Source organism: Marmota marmota, unplaced genomic scaffold (assembly GCF_001458135.2).
Source record: "Marmota marmota marmota unplaced genomic scaffold, marMar, whole genome shotgun sequence".
Taxonomy (NCBI): domain Eukaryota; kingdom Metazoa; phylum Chordata; class Mammalia; order Rodentia; family Sciuridae; genus Marmota; species Marmota marmota.
Window position 1 is genome coordinate 770,468 of NW_025999900.1, and position 17,849 is coordinate 788,316.

General features: G+C 36.3%; 1 protein-coding gene across 4 annotated transcripts in view; it reads left to right on the top strand.

The window, feature by feature from the left end:
* The window catches only part of Slc38a6 (solute carrier family 38 member 6), a 57,039-nt gene extending 52,189 nt beyond the window's left edge, over nt 1-4,850 (top strand). For all 4 annotated transcript variants that reach the window (XM_015489900.2, XM_048798454.1, XM_048798455.1 and 1 more), the window contains 4 exons: nt 2,281-2,405; nt 3,547-3,691; nt 3,797-3,891; nt 4,058-4,850. In XM_015489900.2, coding sequence (XP_015345386.1) covers nt 2,281-2,405; nt 3,547-3,691; nt 3,797-3,891; nt 4,058-4,138 — 446 coding nt within the window. In that variant the 3' untranslated portion in view covers nt 4,139-4,850. The remainder of the gene's footprint in view (nt 1-2,280; nt 2,406-3,546; nt 3,692-3,796; nt 3,892-4,057) is intronic.
* Nucleotides 4,851-17,849: the final 12,999 nt, after the last annotated feature.

Consider the following 17,849-nt stretch of genomic DNA (forward strand, 5'->3'; position numbering starts at 1 on the left):
CATATGTTACAGTTCAGCTAAGAATACAGAATGACTGACTCGGAAGAAAGGTTTTCATCCTGGGAAAGTAGAAAGTGGACAAGTGACATATATTTTGAATTTATAATAATCTAATTCTTCAGGATTCTGGAGCTACTTGGAATCCTTTTACCCAGAATTCCCAAGATTTAGTTAATATCTAACTTTTGTAAGATTAAAGGGACCTATAAGTATATACAAAGATTAATAATATTGACTCTAATTACAGATGTTAAAGCATTATGTGGTGAGAAAGAGAAAAGTGTTCTCTGGTGAGCTAGGCCACTGCCCAAATGTTGCATAATAAGCAGACCTTTTAAAGTCTATGAGGTTGTTAAGCAAGAAGTGTTAATGGCTTATTTTATGATTCAGAAAATGGAAATAAAATAGTTTGCCATATTTCTCAAAAGACTCCCAAGTATCTCACAGATTTGGAAATAAAATCCAGATTTCTGGATTTCCTGGCTCTTCTTAGTCACCTACTTAGTCCGTTAGTCCCACATTGTATAAATTTCGTCTATAATACTTTAGACAACTCATTTCTTTCCCATTTCCATTATCACTAGTCTAGTTCATTACCTCTCAGTGGTTATGAGAGTAGCCTTCTATTATCCCTCTTTTTCTTTCCTTCCAGTCTATACTTTGCTTCGTTCAGATTATAATACAGTCTCCTTCCTGAATCACTATTGCAAGTCTGTGACATGCAAGATTGGTCTAACCCCTACACAGAGCTGTATTCCTAGGTCTTCAGTGCATTTCCAGCCCTGTCACCAACTTCCCTCTTTGTACTTCTGCTTATTATATTTCAGTGACTGCAGTACTGAATGGACTTCTTATTTTCTCAGATATACATTCCCTTTGCTACTTTAAGACTTCCACTTGTGCTGTTTTTTTCTTCTAAAGAATCTCTTTTCCCACAGTTTTGAACACCAGCACACATATATTGATTGACTCATTTAATGTCCTAGTAACTCTATAGGTCAATGTATTATTGTCCCTATTTTAAAGATGTAGGAACTGAGACTTGGAAAAATCACTAGTAAGTGGTGAAATTTGAACATTGCTCTGTGGTCTTTAGAATCACCAAAGCTCTTTGTTTGGACCTTCTTCTACCAATATGTGTATTTATGTGGATGTATAATTTGTATTATGTACGTGTGAATTTGTCATTCTCCCCTTTAAATTTTAAGTTTCTTGAAAACAAAGGTATAGTTGATTTTTTTTTTTTTAATCTGCCTCAAAGCATCCTTTCTACAACCTGTACTCTCAAATGAAAAATACCATTCTGATTTTGGGGGTTTTTTTTGTGGGGGGAGATTGAACCCAAGGGGCACTTAACCACTGAGCCACATCCCCAGCCTTTTATATGTTGAGACAAGGTCTGGCTAAGTTGTTTAGGGCCTTGCTAAATTGCTGAGGCTGGCTTTGAACTTGCAATCCTCCTGCCTTAGCCTCCAGAACCGCTGGGATTACAGGCATGTGCACACCATTCTGTTTTAAGTACTAACTAGTCTTTGCCCACTGACACTGAAGTGGCAGTGTACTTGAGCACCCACACTCTTCTTCAGCTGACTTGGGGTGAGGGGAGACATTGTGAGTATGGCAACACCATGAGGCAAAAAGTCTGACTGCTGCCCTTGCTTCTGAGTAACCATTTCCCTAACACTTCATTCTTTCACCAAGGGTGAATCTATAGATGAATTGTTGACAAAAACTGGTAATATGCACGAAATACTGTAAGATATGAGGAAATATCATGGTATTGTTGTATAAGTATCAATTTGGGCACCCCAAAAATATTGGGTGTACAACCCTGTCAGCTATGCTCCTTTGTATTGTGTGATCTTAGGCAAGTGATTTACAGTTTTAAGTTTACCTATTTATATTGTTATCATAGGGACCAAACTCAACAATACATGAGAAAGCAACTATATAAGCAGACAACATGAGTGTTCAAACCCTCAGATGGTAGAAAAGTTCTAAAGAGAAATTTCTAAACACATTAACTGTCATAATTTTGTAGGTGTTGCCTGTCCTGGTTTCTAATCTCATTAAAAAATTTAAAAAGAATGTAGTTTTCAAGAATATATTTAACTAATGTCTTTGTATTTCATGGAATAGGGAAAAGGCCAGAGATGTATTTGGTAATGGGGAATCTAAATCTATTAGGATCCATTAGTGCTATGGAAAATGATTTTGCCATTATTGACATCTTAGAACATAGCTTATAATGTGATTTTTAGTATTTTTTTTTATTTACAGACAAAGTGGAGTCAGAATTACTACAAGGTTATAGTAAATACTTGCCACATGATGTTATTGTCATGACTGTGAAGTTATGCATACTATTTGCTGTGCTTTTGACAGTCCCTCTAATCCACTTCCCTGTAAGTATGCTTAAAGATTTTGTTGCTTAGTGTAGTGGCTCCCTAATATGGCAACACTAATTCTTTGCAGACTAGAACCTTTGAATCATGTCTAGTCTTGTATATCTTATTCATTTGTCAAGTAATTGATCAAAGACCTCATACTTGCATATGGCCCCATGAAAGCCCCGAAATAACAGTGAACCACTAAGCTAATTTGTGCTTTCTGAGATTTAGTTTAGATTTAAGTTCTCCCACAGCATTGTTTCCAATTTAGAGACTGTAGTTCTAAAGTTTTATTCCCCCAATTCTGTATTCTACTTTCAAAAGAATATGCATGAAAAGGAAATAGTCAAGTCAGCAAAAATAAGCTCCTACTGGTTTACTGTAGTTTTATTTTCACATAGACATGCTAGTTTAATCTTACTCAAAATATTTGACTTGCTCTAAAATTATAACTTGAGGGGCAGAACAGATTTTCATTCTGCATCTAGTTGCTATACATAAGAATCTTAAGAATTTCTGAGAAAGTGAAAACAAAAGCTTTGGGTAAAACTGCCTCTGCATGGATGTCTTGAATCTCACAGCGAATTTTGTAAGAACTGAGCCTTCAAGATTGTTTGTCCCTCCCTATGCAGAGATTAGTGCCAAGAGTGCAACAGGGGTTGGGCACACTTTCATGGAATGTGACCGACTGCCTAGCTGTGGGCAGTGTAATGAGCAATTATTCATATTTACATGTGTGAAACAGATAATATAAGTTAAAGTAGTAAGTGGTATTTCTTTTTCATGACATCAGATCTTTTTCTGTTTTAAACCATTTGTTTTTCTGTTGACTTTAGTGAAAATGATTCTTTGAGATCTCATCACACAATGTTACTGTTGGTAGTTTTTTAAATTATACAACCTGAAAAAATTGCCTGTAAAAAATTTTTTCTAGAACTAATGCAAAATAATTTTTATGAGCTCATGTAGAAAGTTTTATGTGATAAACACGTAGTTTATGAGTATAAACACTTGAAACAATTTATGCTATAGTTTGGGAATCTAAATAGTTTGGAGGCAAGAATATCATGGTTACTGTACATGTGCTTTGCTAAGCAAATATTTTGCCTTTGATGCTTCCTCTTTGCTTAAGTCTATTTCCTTTTGTCTTATACAGGCCAGAAAAGCTTTAATGATGATGTTTTTCTCCAATTTTCCATTCTCATGGATTCGCCATTCTTTGATTACTCTAGTACTCAATATCATCATTCTTTTACTTGCAATATATGTTCCTGACATTAGAAATGTTTTTGGTGTAGTTGGTAAGTTTTTCATTTCAAAAAAATCCACATAATAAGATGGATAAAATTATTACTCCACCTCACATCTGAATCCAACATCTTTCTTTTCTCCCTTCCAACTTACAGGGGCCAGTACATCAACATGTTTGATTTTTGTATTCCCAGGACTATTTTATCTTAAACTTAGTAGAGAGGATTTTCTTTCATGGAAAAAGCTTGGGGTAGGTTGTTTTTATTTCTTTTAAGACTTCTTTTTTAAAAACTAATTTGTCATTTGATACTATTTTATATATATTCAAAAAGTCAAATATTATGAAAACATTATTGGGAAGAACGGAGGTTTATGAAATACTCTTAATTGTTATTTTATCTTTTTTATTTCCACAGGCTTTTGTTTTGCTCATCTCTGGAATTTTGCTTGGGAATTTTAGTTTAGCACTCATCGTGTTTGATTGGATTAACAAATGAAAGAATATTTTCCTACTTATGAAGAATAATTTACCTACATAAGCAAGAAGGAATAATTCTGGAAGCCACTTTGATGAAAAAATACATTTTTATTAAAGTCATTAACAGAATAAAGCAGAACATAATGGCAGTGTGTAGGAGAAAGTAGAAATATAGCAGTTTAATTAAAATAAGAAACAAACTCAAAATGCTCTTAAGTATTTTGAGTCAATGTTTCATTTACGGGGATTTTTTAAAATCAATGGACTTTTTTTTTTTTAAGAGTAGTTTTGTGTCTTCAGAATCATTGAGCAGTTTCTCCTATTATTAACACCATGTATTAGTTACACTTAATGAGACCATTTTGAAACATTATTAACTAAAGCCAATTGTTTACCTTCGGGTTCATTCTTGCAGCCACTAGCAACCACTGTTTGTATTGTCTTTTTACTGTCTCCATAGTTGTTTTTTTTTTCCCCCCAGAATACCATCTGGTTGGGATCATATAATAGTATGTGTCCTTTCAGACTGGTTTCTTTCGGCTTAACTATATACAATGATGTTTATTCCATGTCTCTTATGACTTGATAGTTCATCTCTTTTTTAATAATATTCTGAATAATATCCCATTGTATATATGTACCACAGTTTATTTCTTCACTTATTGAAAGACCTTTTTATTGCTTCCAAGTTTTGGCAATTGTGAATAAAGCTGCTGTAAATCTTTGTGGTACAGGTTTTCATGTGGACACGTTTTTAGCTTTGGGGAGGGGGGGGTGGTAAATACAAAGGACCACCGCTACATTCAATGGTAAGAGCCTGTTTCGTTTTTTAAGAAACCACCAGTTGCCTTCCAAAGTGTTTGTAAGGTTTTGCATTCTTGCCAGCAATGAATGAGAGGTTCTGTTATTCCACATCCTTGCCCAGCATTTGGTATTGTCATTGTTTTGAGTTTTTGTCACTTTAATAGGTATGTAGTGTTATATCATTTTTTTAAATTTGCAATTTCCTAAGGACATATATTGAGCATCTAATCATATACTTATTTGTCCTTAGTATGTTTTCTTTGAAGTGTCTATTCAACTCTTATGCCTGTTTTTTTAATTGGATTGTTTTCTTATTGTTGATTTTTAAGCATTCTTTGTATATTTTGGATGCCTGTCCTTTATGAGATAATTGTTTTGCAGAGATTTTCTTTTAATTCTCCTAAGAGTCTCTTTCACAGAGCAGAAGTTTTTAATGTTCTTAAATATATTGAGTCAGTTATTAGTTTGTTTTGTTTTTAATAAATAGGTATGTTCAGTTTATATTCAGTATTGAATCTTAGCTTATGGGTGAATGTTGTTACCATCAATCACAACTGTTAGATTTTTCCACTTGGTATTTTGCCCTACCTCCAAATCTTATCCAAAAACTTTTGAGATTTTCCTGTTATTGTGTGGATTGGAAAGCTCTGAGCTTTATCAGTCTGCCACTAAAACATGTTAACATTCTACTTGGCAAACAGAGACAAATACTGATCATTTAAATTATATTTTGTTTGTAGGTTATAAATCATTGCAGTTTTCCTGTTGACATGACTAATTTCTGGTTAGAAGCCAGAAGCTAGGGCTTTTCTGTCACATGGTTAGCAGTTTATGGAAGCCGGGGTGTATCACTAAAAATGTAATCTTATCCTAGTCCACATGTAAAGTAGGGAATTGCATTCAAAATTCCAATTTGCATATAAGGAAATGTACATTTTTGCAGGTGCCCTCTTTCTTCCAATCTAGAAAATAGGCTACAAAGTTGATAACTGAGCCTTTCAAAAAAGAAACTCAAAGAGATACTGCTTTGGCAACTTGAGAACATATGGTGTAATGGGAAAAAGTAAAGCTTTTAAACTGGAAAGACTTGGATTCACATCTCAATGAAAGACACTTATCTCTAAGCCTCCACTTTCAAATCCATAAAATGGAGTTAATGGCTGTCAGAGGGTAGTGTTGAGAGGACTAAATGGCTTCTATATACTAACTAGATGCAGACCAAAATGGGCTTCTCAGTAGATAAATGTTTGTCCCCTTTCTCTGACCTTTTGTCTGTACCTAGAAAATGAAATTACTTTGAATGAAGGACATGGAAACATATCTTAAATTTTTTCATCTTCCATCTTATACAAGTATTATATTCAGAATCTTTTTCTAGCCTTCACTCACTGGGGAGCTGGTTCTAACAGCACTCTTTTTAGTGCTTTCCCACAGTTCCACCCCAGCTGTACTCTCATCCTAATGCCTTCCTGAAACTAGGCACTTAGCATAGTCCCAGGGGCATAACTAGGCAAGGCCTCCCATGAAGATTCAGAGCCCATCAATCTGATAGGTTTCTACTTGTACCTACTCTTTCTGTTTTTGAAATTATGGATCCAAGTAGACATAGGTGTCCAGCTGTTTGAATAAATCTAACTCCAGTAATTAAAAAAAAAAGAAAAAGAAAAACTAAATCTACAACAGATGCAAAGGATGCCCCCCTGGGGCAAATCTTAAGTGTGATGACAGCTGTGCATCAATTAATACATTTGTCACCTCTCACGGGATAGTATGGTGGGAGGTTTAGCAAAAGGGACAAATAACCTGTGGAACGCTGTGCACAAAGCTTAGTTAATATCAAGAAAAATTTTTCTTGGAAGCGTTCATTTCCATTTTATTTTCATGTTCTGCCTTATAGTTACCTGTTTAGAGACAGAGTATTCTCTGAGTTTGGAGGGTGGCCAGTAAAAGCAGTGTGCCCTTCACTGGTGTTACCAAGACACCTTGTTCAAGTGCTCCTTAGCCTTTCTTCTGGAAATATGGACCTTCTTGTTTAATGTTCATAATTTATTAAGTAATAACTATTTAAAATAAAACTAAGTAAAGCACAAATTACATACTTTTCTAACTTTTGGAGACTTGTTTGCTAGACTAAAAGACGAAATACCAAGACTATAAATTACTTTCATATGTTCAAGGTTTAAATTATACATTTTTAAACAGAATGTTTACTCATGAGCTTAGCATTTAAATGGTTAAAACAAGTCTTTGAAGTTAACACTCCATTAAGATGAATGGGGGTAATTCACACCTCTGCTGGTGCTGTATTATTTCAGTCTGGCTGGGGAGAAAACAAGACAGCAGTGGGGTGATTTACTGTGTGAAGGCCCTTTAAACACCCAAGGTCTGGAAATCTTTGTTGTACTCCCCCTACCCTTTTCCATCTAGAGACAGGATCTGAAATTCACTAAAATGTAGGTAAAGAGCTGGTCTTGAGCATATCATACATTTTCTACTATCTGGCAGTTCTGTATATGGCGTTTGTTGGGTAGCAAGCCACCAAATCAACCTAACCTCTTTGTTTGATACTATATTATAATGTTTCTTCCTAGCACAGCATTTTGTAAACCTCAGCTCAATATCCTGGTAAAGTCACCAATGGAAAAGCAAAAAAAATCCATTTTCAGATAAACTTTTTATATGCTTTTAATGGGTTATGAGGTAATCATTGGCCTTCTTGTTCTCCTAAAAGCATTTTCATTTTTGCAAAATCTCTTTTTTTTTTTTTTCTTATTTCCCTACATATAAAGCATCTACCTTTAAGAACTTTTTTCTTTCCCATAGTCTTGGGTTGGTGAAGTGAGTATAGATCATTCGGGAAAGTTTCCTTTCTTTCTCATTGTGTCCTTTGTTTCAGTACTATTTTGTATTTGAAATGTGTATATCACCCTTTAGAAGTGCTACAATCATTTGAGATTGAAAAGGTTCATTTTTGAGTCCACAAATAAGGTTATCTTAACACAAATAAAATGGTGAATAGTATGTAAGATATTAATGAATTAAAATATCTCTTTTCAATGTGAACAGATTTTTCTCCTCTTTCTCTGCCCTACAGTCTGCAGGATCAGGTTACCGGATAACCTTTGGGTAGCAGGGTGTGGAGAGGGTTCCTTCTTTGTGCTGTCTGCAGTGCTGACATTGCCAGTACAATTTCAGAGACAGAAGGTAGATACTAGAAACAAATGAACTGAACTGAATTAACTTTAACCTGTTTTTCTTCTTGTCGTAATAATGGTGCTTTGTGACTGCATTAGAATTAGCCCTATGTTCTTCCTTCACATTTTTTCTGCCTGGATTTTAGATGTCATTGTGTTTAGCCTTAGAATGTTCTAGAACCTTTTATAGTACCAAGAAATTTATTTTTCTGATGTACATGCACAAATAATTCTTTCTTCTACCAGTGCTCTTCTTATAGTCTTTCTATAATGAGATAGGAAAAAAAATTGGTGGAGGATGAGTGAAGATATTTTGAAAGTGGTTTCCTTGCTGCAGTCGGAATTCTTTCCTTTTGTTTTGTTTCTCACTCTTCCTAAACAATCTGATGTATGTTTTTACTATCATGATCACCTATTGTCCTAGTTCCTGGGTTGTCAATCAAGACAAGCAATTATGAAGAGCAGGAAGACTCATCTTGGCTAATAGCCAAGTAGACAGGTGGAAGTGAAAGCCTTATTCACTCATGGGACAAAGTAGATGGGTGGAGAGGAAAATTGAGTTGCCAGGGGTGGGGGAACCGAGGACAGATGGCTGAAAAGACATTGTAACATGGGATGCTATAAAGAAAACAGACTTGCAGAGAAATATTTCTCTCTTGTTTGAATGAGTATATATTTTATCTAATGTTCATCTGTGGGCTGATGCATAGACAAGCAAAGGGATTGGCTAATTCACTCAGCAGATACTTACTGAGTGCTTATGTCTTAGGAGTTGTGCTAGTCCCATGGTAGTAAAGCTAAATAAGACATCATGTCTGAGACATGCTCAGATACAACTTCGCTTTTTCTAACTAAATCTTTTCAGATAGACTTGCTAAGTGAAACTGCTTAACAAAGGAAAAAGTATACGTACGTTTTCATATACATAACTTAAAGAAGATATTGGATTCAAACTTCCTTTATGGTCAAATCCCATCTCTACCTCTTTCTTATTTTACTTTAATTCTCTTAGTTTAGTGAAGACTTTCCATCCTTAAAGGCTGGGTTTTCTTTCTGCCAGGGAAAATACACCATGTTTCTCCAAGTTAGGTAATGAGAATATTTGGGAGAAGCTTAAGCTTAAGTAGGGTGCTAAGCACTAAATATAGGTACAATTTAATTACTTGACTGTCCCTCAAATGACATGGCTTCCAACCATATAACTCTCCCCTTCTCTGTCTGTTTTAGCCACTTAGGCAGCATTCTGATGAGAAAATAGTACTCTACAAATGTCCTGACCAATACATTTATTCTCACTAGTGATGTATTCTTCCCAGAAAAGTCATTTTTATTGTTTTATAATAAACACTATCAACATTTTACATCAGCTATTTTAGCAATAGCATTACACTTTTGGAACAAAGCATTGGATTAACAAGAGCTCCAGGCCTTTTACAAGTGATTGTCAAGATTCCTAGAACCCAATACTGTTGATTTAAACATTTTAAATGTGAAAGAATGTACACACATACCCTGCTATGGCTTGAATCTTAAATGGCCCCCAAAGGCCCCTGTGTTACGTCCTTAGTCCCCAGCTTGGTGCTATTGGGAGTGAGGTGGGGCCTAGTGGGAGGTCTCCTGGTCCCTGGGAGCATGCCCTCAAGAACCTTGGGACCACACCCCTTCCTCTTTTCTCTTTGGCTTCCCAGCTGCCATAGGTGACCATCTTCCTCCACCATGTGCTTCCTCCATGATGCACCTCCTTGACATGGTTCAAAGGCAAAGAAATCTCCAAAACTGTGAGCCAAAAGAAACGCATGCGTGCATGTGTGTGTGTGTGTGTGTGTGTGTGTGTGAGGGATTGAACTCAGAAGCACTAAGTCACTGAGCCACATTTCTAGCCCTTTTTGGTTTTTGATTTTGAGACTTGGTCTCACTTAGTTGCTTAGGCCTCGCCAACTTGCTGAGGCTGGCTTTGAATTTACCATCCTCCTGCCTCAGTAAAGGGCTAAGGAAATATTAAAGATCTTTCCTGTCCTTGTGCCTTTTGTGACCTTAGCACACCCTTAATGGAACATCTAAAGAAAGCTGAGTTTGTTTCATTCACAGAACTCAGAACCATTGACTTATCTTAAGACTTTCACTCCCTTCCTTCAGGGATCTAGCCAGTCCTGGGTGAATGAAGTGTCCTTGAGGGGATCATCAGGTCATTCAGGTTGTTAGAATGGAGTTTCTTTGTTTTAACTGTATTTAAGGAGCCCCACTGGGAATGAGACTTTGGAGAGGACTCTGACAGGGACTTTGCAGTCTGGACCTTGAAGAGCTACCCCAGGGCTCTCTAGCTGCATTAGTTTGGGTGTTAGTGTTTCCCTGATCTGGTGATATATTTTCCTCTCTCTGTCTTTTGCCTATCATTTCTGCATTTGCTCTTGTTTCCATATTATTACTAAAATCAATGCTATCTTATGTAAAGGGAGTGTCTATTGTCTATTGACTCTGACCTGCCAAAATCAGCAGCTGCACACATAGGTAAAGCTTTAATGTTATATTCAGTCACCCTGTTATATGTTATATTCGGCCACCCTGATTACAGGTGTGTGCCACCCCGCCCAGCTTACACCTTCCCTTTTTAAAAATTGATAATGGGGGTGGGGGTGGGGGTTGTGGCTCAGTGGTAGATCAATTGCCTAGCAAGTGTGGGGCCCTGGGTTCTATCCTCAGCACCCATAAAAATAAATAAAGATATTATGTCCAACTACAACTAAAAAATAAATATTAAAAAATTTGATAATCTCAGGTATATTTTATAGTAACAAAGCTTTCACACACACACAGAGTTATCTATAAAATTTCATCTTGTTAGCTTCCACTCATCATTCTAGCAGGTGATATCTATTTTTGAATCTTGATTCTAGTGACAATTCTCTGCTTCTTGACATCCTTCGTTATCTTTCCATTTCTTCATTCCATTCACAAATAAAACTGTTAAATGAGACAAGACTTACTACAGAGCCCTGCAGCCCTCCACTAGAAATGTTTCTTCTGTTGTTAGTCTACTCATTTAGTGAAGCTGCTAGTATCCCCAGTGTCATCTACTCTGCATTTCCTCAGCACACCCCGCCCCCAGTGTCATTCAAATTAGTAGGAACAACCTAAACTGTCATCTGTCTTCTGTATTTCTGGTACTTCAGAACACTTCTGTTTGGATTTTCCAGTCACTTCAAACTCAACATGTCTGAATCCGCTCCTCTTTCCCCAGTCTCCGCTGCTAGCAGCCCCGCTGTTTTCGTCTAACCTCCTCACTGGGGTTCTTGCTGCCATTCCTGCCGCCTGCAATCCATTTTCACACTGCAGTCAAAATAGTTGTTTTAAAATGCATATCAGCTCATGTCACTGCCCTGCTTCATTTCCTCCAAGGGCAGTGCCTGGTACTCTGGAGTGGCTTAATATTTGTTGAATGAATGTATAAAGTAACCTAATAGACTCTATGATCTTTTCATTCTTGACCTTCAACCTGTTACCATATCAGTTCTTACTTTGAGATGTCTCTCTTGTTTGCTTTTATCATATCCCCTGTATTTACTTTTATTCCAACCTCTTGCCAAATCCCCACCTGAATCCAAGTCTTTAATTCTTTGTGCCTGGATTATTGCAGTGATTCTCAACTCAAGCTGTTCTTTTAGAATCACTTTGGGAGCTTTCCAAAAACAACTACGTCCAAATTCCACCCCAACCAATTAAGTTAGAATCCATGGAGGTCGGTGGGGACGACCTAAGCATTGATAGATATTTTTAAAGCTTCCCAGATGACTCTAATGCTCAGTCACTGTAGTGCTGTATCAGCCTTCTAGAACATATCTTTCTTCTGGTTCATTTTATCTTTTGCTATCCATGGTCTTCTGGGAATATTGCTTTCATAATATTATTCCCCTGCTCAAGAACCTACCGTGACTCCCTACTGCTTACCCATATTACCCTGAATCCTTGATTCCCCTGCCTTCTCTCTAAGCAATATTTCATCCTTTTCTTGCAAAGATTCTATAATACCCTGAAACTGTTTTGCTTTCTGGCACTTGAGTTGCTGTTCATTAGCTTGCTTCTATAATCAGCCTTCTCTCTTCAACCCCACTTGCACTTCTATTTCCCCTACACACACTTCCACAAACACACTTGAATGCCCATATAACTCTCATTTACTTATCCAAATACTTCCTATTCTTCAAGGCCTAGCTTAAATCCTACCTCTGTAAATACTTTATTCTCTACTCCAACCTACCATTTATTTATGATTCTTACAATGTGCATATAATCAACAATACTATAGTATACACATAAAAGTTTGTTAAGAGGTCAAACGCATTAGCTGTGTTTTTTTTTTAAATATTTATATATCATTAAAAATTATATATATCATTGGTAACTTATACCATCTTTCTTGTTTTTACATATTGCTTTTGAAATTCGTTTTTCAAGTGTTATGTGCATTTACAGATTCAAAATTTGAAAAATTGTCTCCCTCCCATTTCTGCCTCATGCACCCAGTTTTTCCTCCTTAGAAGCAACCACTTTTACAGCTTTCTGTATCCTTCCAAATATATTCTATGCCTGCTTAAAATCTCCCCTCCCCCACATATATATGTGTGTGTATATATATGTATAAGAATATATATACACACATATGGAGAGAGAGAAATGTCTCTTATGTTTGATATATATATATATATATATATACATATATAGAGAGAGAAAGAATACACAGAATATACAGAAAGAATAGGTGTATATATAGAAAGAATATGTGTGTGTGTCTGTAGAGAGAAAGAGCAAATACAGATACACAAGCACACAGACACGTGCAAATGTTGGTATATGACATGGAATCCTTTGTATTTTGACTTCTTTTTTACTTAGTATAATTTTTTTTAGTTATTACAAAAATAATTTTTTAAAAAAGCACAGCTAATGCGTTTGACCTCTTAACAAACTTTTGTGTGTATACTATAGTATTGTTGATTATATGCACATTGTAAGCAGATGATATCTAAAACTTTTTCTTCTGTCATGACTAAAATTCTGTGCCCTTCGAATAACACTCCATTTCCCTCTCCTTGCATCTCTTGGCAACTACCATTCTATTTCTGTTTCACTACTCCAGTTGTCTCTTATAGGAGAACCATGCCCTAATCATATTTCGCTCATTTAACTTTAGCGAATTGTTCTCAAATTTCATCCAGGGTGTAGCATATGCCAGGATTTTCTTCTTTTTTAAAAAGGCTGAACAATATGTTTTTTGTGTGAAATCACTTTTTTTTTCTTTTTTTGGCAGGGGGAGGTGTTACTGGGGATTGAACTCAGGGGCACTCAACCACTGAGCCACAAGCCCAGCCCTATTTTGTATTTTATTTAGAGAGAGGATCTCACTGAGTTGCTTAGCACCTTGCTTTTGCTGAGGCTGGCTTTGAACTCAAGATCCCCCTGCCTCAGCCTCCCAAGCCACTGGGATTATTAGGCGAGCGCCACCATGCTTAGCACAATATCTTTTTTTTTAATCTTCATACATGTATTTTGTTTGATGATGACCATCACATTCCACCATCCTTCCTAATCCCCCTCCCCTCCCTTTGTTTCTCACCCCTCTTCCCTATCTAGAAATAATGTTCCTCCCATGCTCTCCCTCCCTACCCCACTTTGAGTCACCCCCCTTATATCAGAGAAAACATTCTGCATTTGTTTTGGGGGGATTGGCTAACTTCACTTAGCATTATCTTCTCTAATGCCATCCATTTACCTACAAATGCCATGATTTTGTTCTTTTTTAGTGCTGAGTAATATTCCATTGTTAGCATTTATCTGTTCATCTGCCAGTAGACATTTAAGTTTCTTAAGCCTGTTGGCTATCACAGATAATGCTGTAATGAACATAGGAAAAGAAATATCTCTTCAAGATTCTGATTTCAGTTATTTTGGATAATCCAAAAATGACACTGCCGGATCATGTGGTAGTTCTGTCTTCAGTGTTTAGAAGAATCCCCCATAATGTTTTCCACAATGGATGCAGTATTTTATATTTCCACCAACAGTGCAAAAGTATTCCAGTTTCTCCCGTTCTCACCAGCATTTGTTGTTTGCTGTCTTCTTAATAATAGCCATCCGTACAGGTGTGAGGTGGTATCTCATTGTGGGTGTTTTCTTGTTTTGCATTTGCTTGATAATTAATGATGTTAAGTATCTTTTCTATAACTGTTAGCCATTCTTCTTTGGAGAAATTTCTCATCGTGTTCTTTACCCATTTTTAAATCCAGTTACTTATGTGGGTGATGTTATTATTACTGAATTGAATTATTTCTCTTATATATTGGGTATTAAGCCCTTATCACATGTACAGTTTGCAAATATTTGCTCTTACACAATAGGCTGCCTTTTTACTATTGATTGTCACCTTTGCTGTGCAGAAGCTCTTTTGTTTGATATAGTTCCAGATATCTATTTTTGCTTTAGCATTATGTTTTGGAGATTATTTTGTATCAATCCACATAATAGTACCTATTTTAACAACTGCATAGTATTCCATCATTGCATATATCAATACATACTTAGGATTTTAACATTTAAAATTTTGCTCTTTTATATAAATGCCTCCATTACTATCTTTGTACAATATATCATTTAGCACATATATTAATATAAATGTAGGATAAATTTCTATCCATTGAACTGGAATTCTGACTCAAAGGATATGTGCATTTCTAATTTTGATATTAGTAAATTGCCCTCCCCTAAAGGTTTTACTAATTTATATTCCCATCAACAAAGTAGGAATTAATCTTTAAATCTTCTGTTATTTAACTTTTCACATTTGAACACTTTAACTCTCAGTGTCAGTTTTAATTAACAACAGAATAAGAGCTGTCATGTATATTTTAGCATCTCTGAAAATATCTAACATAATAGGTTCATAAAATTTGTGCTATGTAAATATTTGTTAAACCTTACTTTCTGATGCATTTAGAGAGTATACTTGTGATTCTGAAGAATTGAGAATTGTCCCCATTGCTTATATGCCATTCCCATGAGAAAAGGTGACCTCAGTGTGATATTCTTAGGATAAACACTATTTTACCTGTTTTACCACAGACTGGGCAGTGTACAATGAAAATAAATATATTGGCCTACAGCTCTAGAAGCCGGGAAATCTAATATCAAGGTGCTGAATGGATTGATTGAGTTTCTAATGAAGATCCTCTTCCTGTCTTGCAGGAGGCTGCCCTCTTGCTGTGTTCTCAGTGGTGGAAAGAGAGCATCTCTCTTTTCTCATAAAGCTACTATTATTTACCACCACTACCCCCCAATTATTTAATCTAACCCTAATTTCTTCCCAAAGACTCCATCTCCAAATACATCACATGGAGGGGTTGGGACTTTGGTATGAATTTGGGAGTACATGGGAGACACAATTTAGTCTGTAGCAACTTCTGTGAAAATGTTTCACAACTTTAACTTAAAGATAGATTGTATCCCCTGTCTTAAAGGATAAAAAGCTGTTTGATGGCATCTTTTTTCAATTGCTGAAAGACCATCTCCACGGAAGAACAGGGTATAAGGAGGAGAAAACACCAGAACTTCTCTTGGTAAGGAGCGTGTCTTTAATGTCTTTGTTAGAAGAACATCTCCAAAGCTCCCTGGGGATGAAAGGTAAGATCTTGTATGATTGTACAGCAATGGGAGTGTACAAATGCCTGAAAACTGTATGCTTTCATATGGTTCTGTATTAGGTGACTCCTACCTCAACTGGGGAAAAAAGAAAAAAAAAAAAAGGTGAGACCCAGGAGAAGTGGGAGAAACAGATAAACCAGTCTGAATAAGAAAGAACATGGATTTGGGAATTGGGGAAAAGCAAGGGAAGAATCAGAGATGCTGGGCCAGCAGCGGGAGTCCAGCCTGTGAGGACAGAAATGTCAAATAGTTTGAACTAGGTTGCCTATGTCAGTAAAGTCAGCTCTACCCAAAAAGCCCTCATGAGAATAGAACTACATATATAAACCCTTCTCCAGAGTCACAAGTAACAGAACAAGAACAGCATTATGTTATCCAGATGATTCAGAAACCTCAAAAAAAGCAGAATTCAAGGCTAGAGATGACTGGGGGATGGGGGGGAGTAAGCCACCTGCTGCTTCTGAGAGTCCTTGGCACATCTGGAAAGTTGTGGGACCATCCCATGTAGGGATGTGATTGAGCCAACTAAAGCTGACCCTCCCAAGAGCACGTAATTTTTGACACCTTACCAGAAATGCAATGTCCTCTCATGGATGCCCATTAGTCCTCAACTGTATTTGCAAGGAAATGTCCCTTGTTAGAAGACTCAACCTTCACAGAAGTGGGTTTGGGCTTGAGGACTTCTCTACACTTCCTAACATTTCCACTAGAATAATCTTCCTGGATTCCCTGTAACTCTGCCTGATAGTGCAGAGACCAGGCTCCTAGGACTGGCCTTCTATCAACCTGTTTTTTTATGTGTGTGTTTGGCATCAGAACCATGTGTCATAGCTTTAATTGGATGGTGGCAGTAGGAATCAAGGGAGTGGAGCACCTAGGAAAGGACACATCAATGAGGAAAGAGTAAAGGCCATTTTTATAGCGTGCTAGTTCTCTTACCCAGTTCTCTGTTCCAATATGAGAACGTGTGGGATTTTAAATAAATAGAAGGTCATCAGTCTCAATAAAATAATATGACTGAAATGAGCACATCTATATATGGACAGCACTATGCCAAGTACATTGTCTGATGTAATTTGAAGTAGGTTCAGTTGTTTTCCTCAATTAATAGATTATAAGTTAAAGTTTATAGAAGTTGTGAGGTTAAATGACTTATCCAAGGTCACACCTTCAGATTATAAAGCTCTGTGTTTAACTGTTAAGTATATCCAACTGTTAGAAGGTTGTGTAGGGTTTTTCCCACCCACAAAATTGTTCTAAGGTTCTACTCATAGCAGGTACATAGTTGTTACTGACTGTGTTGAAGGCTACTTTATTAACTGTGACACCTAAATCTATTCTGTCACATCTTCCAAACAGCTTCTGGGCCTGCTTGTGTCCTCTGAGTCATGTTTTATTGTCACATCATTCACAAAAGAAAGGCCTATTAAGTAGAACAACAGTGAGTTTCAAGGTTTATCCATTAGACTCTGAGAAAGTTTAGTCCCTTGAAAAACAGTGTCAGGAGCCCATTTCTGCAATCTACGTCTCTCAACAAATATAATTTTTAAAAATATTATATGGCCCCTCAGTACTTTAAGTCAGTTTTTCTCAGACTTGAGATTTATTTTGAATCTTTAGAACTTCAAAATAAATCTTTAGACATTCATATGATTGCCAGCTTTTTCTTTTGTAAGTTGATTGAGGACATTAAAAAACTTTCCATCTATCCTCTCCAAAAAATTTTTTTAAAAAATTAAAATACAGTCATTTAAGCTCAGCAGGTCTAGATTTATGAAAAACTTGTTACACACTCTTTTTCTCATCAAGGGCCAGGAAAAAGACTTTTTCATGGACCAATACTTATAAATTACCAGTCTAAATATCAAAGTCTACATTTTAAAAATTCAGCAAAGATTTCTTCATTTCTAATGCTCATTGACTTCAGCTATCTTATATTTTGAAGGAAACATACACACACACATTCTCTCTCTCTCACACACACACACACACACACTCTCACACACTTTGATTACAAAAATAGATTAATGATTTTGTTAA